Consider the following 6,340-nt stretch of genomic DNA (forward strand, 5'->3'; position numbering starts at 1 on the left):
ACATGAAAAGGCCTACCATAGGATCTAATGGCACCTTCCCCTCAGGGGCATAAATCCAGCAATCTGTTGTTCCTCTATCCTCATAAAAACTCCCAATCACTGATATGCTGTTCCTCGTAGTTATATGTCATAAGGGCAGGAAAAAACTCAACATAGTGTTTTACCGTTTAAGAACAACTTTTAATAAAATCACAGTAAACAACTCACATTTACAGATGCACTGTCCTGGTGCATGCAGGTAAAGCGCTTGTATGATAAAGTTGGACAATTCCTGGATCACTGAAACCTTCGCAGATCCTCATGCCCTGTGTCCCTAGTGGCTCGTGAACTGCTTCCTAGACGGATGTAATGATGTCACAGGCTCCGCCTCAACACATTTCCTCACTGTACTTGTGACTATATCAAGAGATGTGAGTCTAGTGTCATCGTTCTACCTTTATAGTCTGAATAACCAATGGGACATCATTCCCGTCGGTCATTTTGCAATAGTCCATCTGCAGATAATACAGCCTGCAATCAGATATCCTACCTACACTTGTTAAACTAAGTCATGGCAAAAGATAAACAGTAAAAAGTAATCTTCAGTGTTAGGGACTTGAGCACCTATTAAATCTAAGAGAGCCAATACTAAGTTAAATCTAAAATAGCCTATTACTAACCTGTGAATCACTAGGAAAGTAATAGGGAATATTCCCGTCAGTCATTTGGTTTTGGTCCATCATGCTGAAGAGTTTTTCATTTGGATTTAATGTCTTGAATCTACTGGCAACAGTCACTATATAAACAATATACATTTTCTTTGCATATTGCTAGATTATATAGATTGTTTTCACTTTTGATTATTTTCACCTAATTAACTCATTAATACACCCTGCTGCTCAGCTGGGCGTGGTTGCACTTCACTATTTTAACTTTATAAAGGTACTTTCTTTCTATGACACAAATTAAACGTATCATCATTTTGCATGTGTATTTTTTTCTGTTAGCCTAGAGTTACTTCTATCTGGTCTAGGACAGTCTAGGCCCCATAACAGTCATTAATTTCTGTTGTGTGACGATGTTCTCAACAAGAGTGGAGCCCAATGACCTGTTCAGTATATATATTATCACAAAGTAAAGCTTAGGTATTTATTATGCTCTTGGAAACAATGCAGCTTAGATTTTGAATTATAAAAATAAAAGCATGAATATGACAGAATAAAAAAAACAGAGGAAGACAAAATAAAAGAAGCAATTATCGACTTACAAATGAAATGACTGCATATAGGAATAATAAATATACCCGAGCTGGTAATAAGACCAACTGAGAATACTGAAATCTAGAATTGTTTGAGTATAAAAGAGTAACTTACGAAAGTGCCCAGCTCTTCAGGGAGTACGCATCTCTCTGCCAGCCACTGTACGCACTAGGACAAACAAGCAACCACATTAAGATGATGGACTTAGGAACCCATCCACGCTTTTTACTACTGTTATTACACATTAAAATGCAGAGCAAAAAACCTGCTGGAGCCCACATGTGACTTTATATTTTAACCATTAGAATGTAGTAAAATCTTTATGTACACCCCTGGTAGAGCCACACGATTAATCGTTAAAGAATTAAGATCACAATTCAACTCTCCTCACAATCTTAAAGTGGATGTAAACCCAATGTCATCCTTTCTAAACTACTGCCATAGGGGTTATCTATAAGGATATACATGCCTCCTGCATGTATCTTTACCTGTTAAATGTCTCCCCTCTGTCTGTTATGAGACCCAAAAAACTGCAGATTCTGTGGGTGGGTCTGTTGTCTGGAGCTCGGTGGGTCGAGTCGTGATGTCAGACTCCCCACCCACCTCTACACTCCCCTTGTCAATATGCATTTTCTCCTGTGTATTTCTTACACTGGACTTCTGCTATGATCTCTAACATCCAGTGAAGAGACAGGAAAGTAACCACATGACTTCAGCATGCCAAATCATGCTGAGGTGTGGAACAGCCAATCCTTGCAGAGCTGCTGAAGAAAGGAGTGGGGGTGGGAATTAAAAAAATACTGCATGTCTTATAGGCTAGTGCACGAGATATGTAAATCACCTGTCACTCATAGCAAGGGGGAGGATTTGACAAAGTTTTTCTCTGTCAAGATTTATCTCACTGAACAATAAAAGAGGATTGCTCAGAGATGGATTAACTCTTTGTGGCAAGACTGGGCTCAAACGATAGGAAATCGTATACTCTAAAGTATGACATAAAAAAAAAAAAAAAAAAAAAAAAAAAATATTCGGGTTTACATCCACTTTATAATAGCTTTTACTGGATTCTATGTAACAAGTGCAGAGAGTTCTCTGCTCAAGTCCAGGCAGCCTGCCAAGTTTTATCACCACATTGGGTAGGCAGAGATAAATCGAAACATTGTATCTTCTAGATCAAAGGAATGAACTTTGGTCTGTAAATGAGGTCAGTTTAACCACTTAAAGAGTAAACCTTTTTCTGACACTTATTGCTTACAAGTTAACATCAGTTTTTTTTTTTGCTAGAAATGTACTTGGAACCAACAAAAACATTATATATATTTTTAGCAGAGACCCTAGAGAATAAAATGGCGGTTGTTGCAATATTTTATGTCACACTGTATTTGCACAGCGGTGTTTTAAACACAATTTTTTGGGGGAAAAATACACTTTAATGAATTAAAAAAAAAACTAAACAGTAAAGCAAGCCCAATTTTTTTGTATAATGTGAAAGATTTGTTTTTTGTTTTTTTAGACCACATTTCATAATTATGTCAACATGTTCATTTTGGCAGGTACAGAGAGAACCTCTGAATGTGGCATACCAGGGGTTAGAGCTGCACGATTCTGGGTAAAATTTTTGCTTAGAAAATTAGAAAACACCGGGAGAATCGTGATCTTTATTCTAAGCAAAGATTTTACCCAGAATCGTGCAGCTCTAACCCCTGGCATGCCACATTCAGAGGTTCTCTCTGTACCTGCCAAAATGAACATGTTGACATAATTATGAAATGTGGTCTAAAAAAACAAAAAACAAATCTGAAACACAGTAGCTAAATAACTGTCTAGGGTCACGCAGAGAAGCAACGCCATGACACCCATGTATGAAGCAACACTTCACGTGTCTCGGAGGTGATAGCGGACCCCAGTATTGAAACCAAGGGAAGATAAGCTCAAAGTTCTTTGGAAGGAACAATGGGGTTGATTTACTAAAGGCAAACAGTCTGCACTATAAGTGTACTGCAAGTGCAGTTGCACTAGATCTGAGGGAAAGCACTGAAATGAGGGGAAGATCTGCTGTTTTCTATCATCCAATCATGTGCAAGCAAAAATGCTATTTTTTTTTCCTTGCATGTGTAGCCCCCTGTTCCTAAGAATGGGGCTATATTGTAAATTTAGTTTTTGGCTGAGCTGTAACCAGCTCAGATTTGATTTTATACTTGGTTCTGTTCTAAACTTGACTGAGTTGTGCATTTCTCACTGTTGCCAGTAGGCGTCACCGGTACCACAGGACAGTATGAGAATTACAACCAGGTTGAGCTGTAATGAATATTCTTTTTCCGGAAACAGCCCAGTAGGAGGTTCCTGGCCGCTGTACTTTCTGGGAAGGGGTATTTATTGGGTAGATGCCATGTGCTCTTAGTCTTTCGTTACCTCGAGGTCCTCCTGGCCCGAGGATATGCTGCAGCATATTCTGCAAGTAGGCCCAAAAGCCTGTCTGGGGCCTACTAATCCTGAGGCAGTCCTTAGGCTGTCTTGCCTGTGTGGAAGAAGCCGAGCGAAGCTGAGGAGATCCAGGGGAGGACCCTTGCTGGAGAGAGCCAGGATGAAGGCTGGTCTCTCAGGAGGGCCTGGTGACTCGTTTGGAGGACGCACCTATATCTAAACTACCCTTACAGTATCGCCGGGTTGGCTTAAAGGTTCTGGTACTGTCAAGCTGTTCTACAATCTAAACAAGGTAACTAGCTCCTGGCTGCTAAGTCTGTGAGAGAGAGATTTATCCAGGAGTTCTACTGGCTGCTAAGTCTGAGAGAGGCTTGTCCAGACATTCTACCGATTGCAAGGTTTGCAAGTGTGAGAGACCTATCCAGGTATCCAAGATCTTCTAAAGAAAGCCGTTTTGTCCTTCGGATTCAAGGAGTCTGTAAGTGATCTGCTAAAAAGGGTATCTGAAACCTCCCCTAACACTCTCTCCTACTAGAGTTCTCTTCTCAAGTTCTTATTAAAGCATTGAAAAATACCTAAAGTGACTGGCGCCTAAATTCTGTTCTAACTTCCCATTATAGCCATGGACTCAGCTCTGGGGTGAATGTAAACTTGCTCCCCATCTCCGGAGGTACCTCTTTGCTCCCAGTAGACCCAGGGAGGCGCTACACATGTTCCACTCAGATCTAGAGCAACTGCACTTGCAAGTGCAGACAATTTGCCGTTAGTAAATCAGCCCCAATGTCTGTTGCATTTAACGTACAGCTGTCATTTCTAAAGTACATACAAAAAGTTATATAAAAAAATTTTTGGCTGCTATGGACAATACAAAAACATGCAATATAGAAGGATGTACTCACTGATAATAATTAGGATTGTCCCGATTTGCTGGATAAAGCCTGATCTCAGGGTAGGAGTTAACATATTCCTTGCTGCAGAGAGAGCTGTATTTCTGACAGTCAACACTTCCAACATTTATCAATCCACTTACATGCTGAAATTAGAGAAAATTTGTAACAAAACAATAAAACAAATTAGACACACCCCCACATTCACAAAAATGTACCATTTTGTATAACTGGTGTAAGGACAGATTCCTAGAAGTATAACTAGAAATTGCTGTACATACCCAATTTGGTCCTCCGCCTGCATTATATATGGAAGCAATGGAAGTAAAACACAGTGCTGATTTACACATACAATGAATAAATTAGCAGGTAAAGTTAGGAAAAGCTATGTTATTACATCACAAACCACTTCTTGGATTATCTATTTTTTAACTTAAAGCTGAACTTCAGGAAAACATTAAAAAAGGCAAATTTAAAAAACCCAGTTATTTACTGTTAACAACACAATTATTTTTTGGTATAGGCACCTTAAAAGTGTTTTCATATAAGCTTCCAATCATTGTATGTACAACAGTTTTCTGAGACTGAACAAGAGATAGCTAGCAGGGTCAGTCAGTAAGGCTGTACTGCACAGTGCTGTCAGTCTAACATGCTTACAGGAGGGGCATGCATGACCTCACGTCTCTCCATCTTTGCTGTCCAATCAGCAAGCCGGCATATGGAGGGTACTGCTTTATAGCTTTACTGTAATAGAGAAAATGTTGCACCCTGCTCGCCCTACAGCATGGTAGGTTTGTAAGGTTAACTAAAATAACTAAAGCAAAATCTTTTGGCAAATGAGAGTGAACATATTTCACTTCTGTATTCAGCTGCCTGAGTTCAGCTTTAATACACTGCTACTGTTTTTCTTACCACACACACTGATCATGCATACAGAAATGATAAAAGAAGCAATGCTAATAGGAATGGACTATACCAACAACCGGGAATGCTGATATCGGCATCAATCCATGGTAATTTTAGGGGAAACCAGAGAAATATGTGAGCTGTCACTGTTGATCTCCTTCTGAAGAGGCTAGTTGTCTAGTTGTCATGCTGATCCAATCACTTCAACAACCATCTGGAACAAGTATTCAGATCAGGAGTTCTGATATCACTTGCTGCATTCAAAATTCTAGTCAGTAATTTAGAAAGTATTGCAGTGAGGCATCGATCAGCACAGAATTGAGAAAACAAGCTTTTTCAGAATGAAATCAGCAATGGCAACCTTCAAATTGTTTTCGTGATTTCAGGTTTCCTATCAGACAATACATTGTGAAGAAACATCAACACCTCACTAAGCAATTGTGTATACTGACCCATTCGGCTCCAGCCTTGGATACTAATGTGCTCTCAGCTTAAAGCATATGTAAAAAAAAAAATACATATGCAGTACATCTCTGCAACACATGCACAAGTGCCCACGTTTTAACACTTTAAAGAGCCTATGAGTGCATAAAAATACATCGAAGTACAATAGAAGTGTTTTTTTTTTTTTGGCATAAATACACAAAAACATTTTTTTTAAAAAGAAATGTATAACAATTTTTATTTATATATCATCATGGCAGCTACTCCGATATTACTTTCTCAACATGTTTCGCCAACAGTTGCTTCCTCAGGAGGAGAATAATATATATATATATATATATATACACACACACACACACACACACACACATATATACACACACATATTTACACACACAGTCCCTGACAAAAGTCTTGTCGCTTCTCTATTTTGTAGAAACT

The 6,340-nt window shown here is 39.0% G+C and overlaps 1 protein-coding gene across 1 annotated transcript in view; it reads right to left on the reverse strand.

The window, feature by feature from the left end:
- The window catches only part of DNAJC10 (DnaJ heat shock protein family (Hsp40) member C10), a 130,101-nt gene that overhangs the window by 25,480 nt on the left and 98,281 nt on the right, over positions 1–6,340 (reverse strand). Inside the window, exons 18-19 of the mRNA XM_073633737.1 lie at positions 4,562–4,695; positions 1,353–1,406 (exon numbers count right to left, since the gene is read on the reverse strand). Of these exons, the coding sequence (XP_073489838.1) occupies positions 1,353–1,406; positions 4,562–4,695 (188 nt within the window). The remainder of the gene's footprint in view (positions 1–1,352; positions 1,407–4,561; positions 4,696–6,340) is intronic.

Source organism: Aquarana catesbeiana, linkage group LG06 (assembly GCF_042186555.1).
Source record: "Aquarana catesbeiana isolate 2022-GZ linkage group LG06, ASM4218655v1, whole genome shotgun sequence".
NCBI classification, from domain to species: Eukaryota; Metazoa; Chordata; class Amphibia; order Anura; family Ranidae; genus Aquarana; species Aquarana catesbeiana.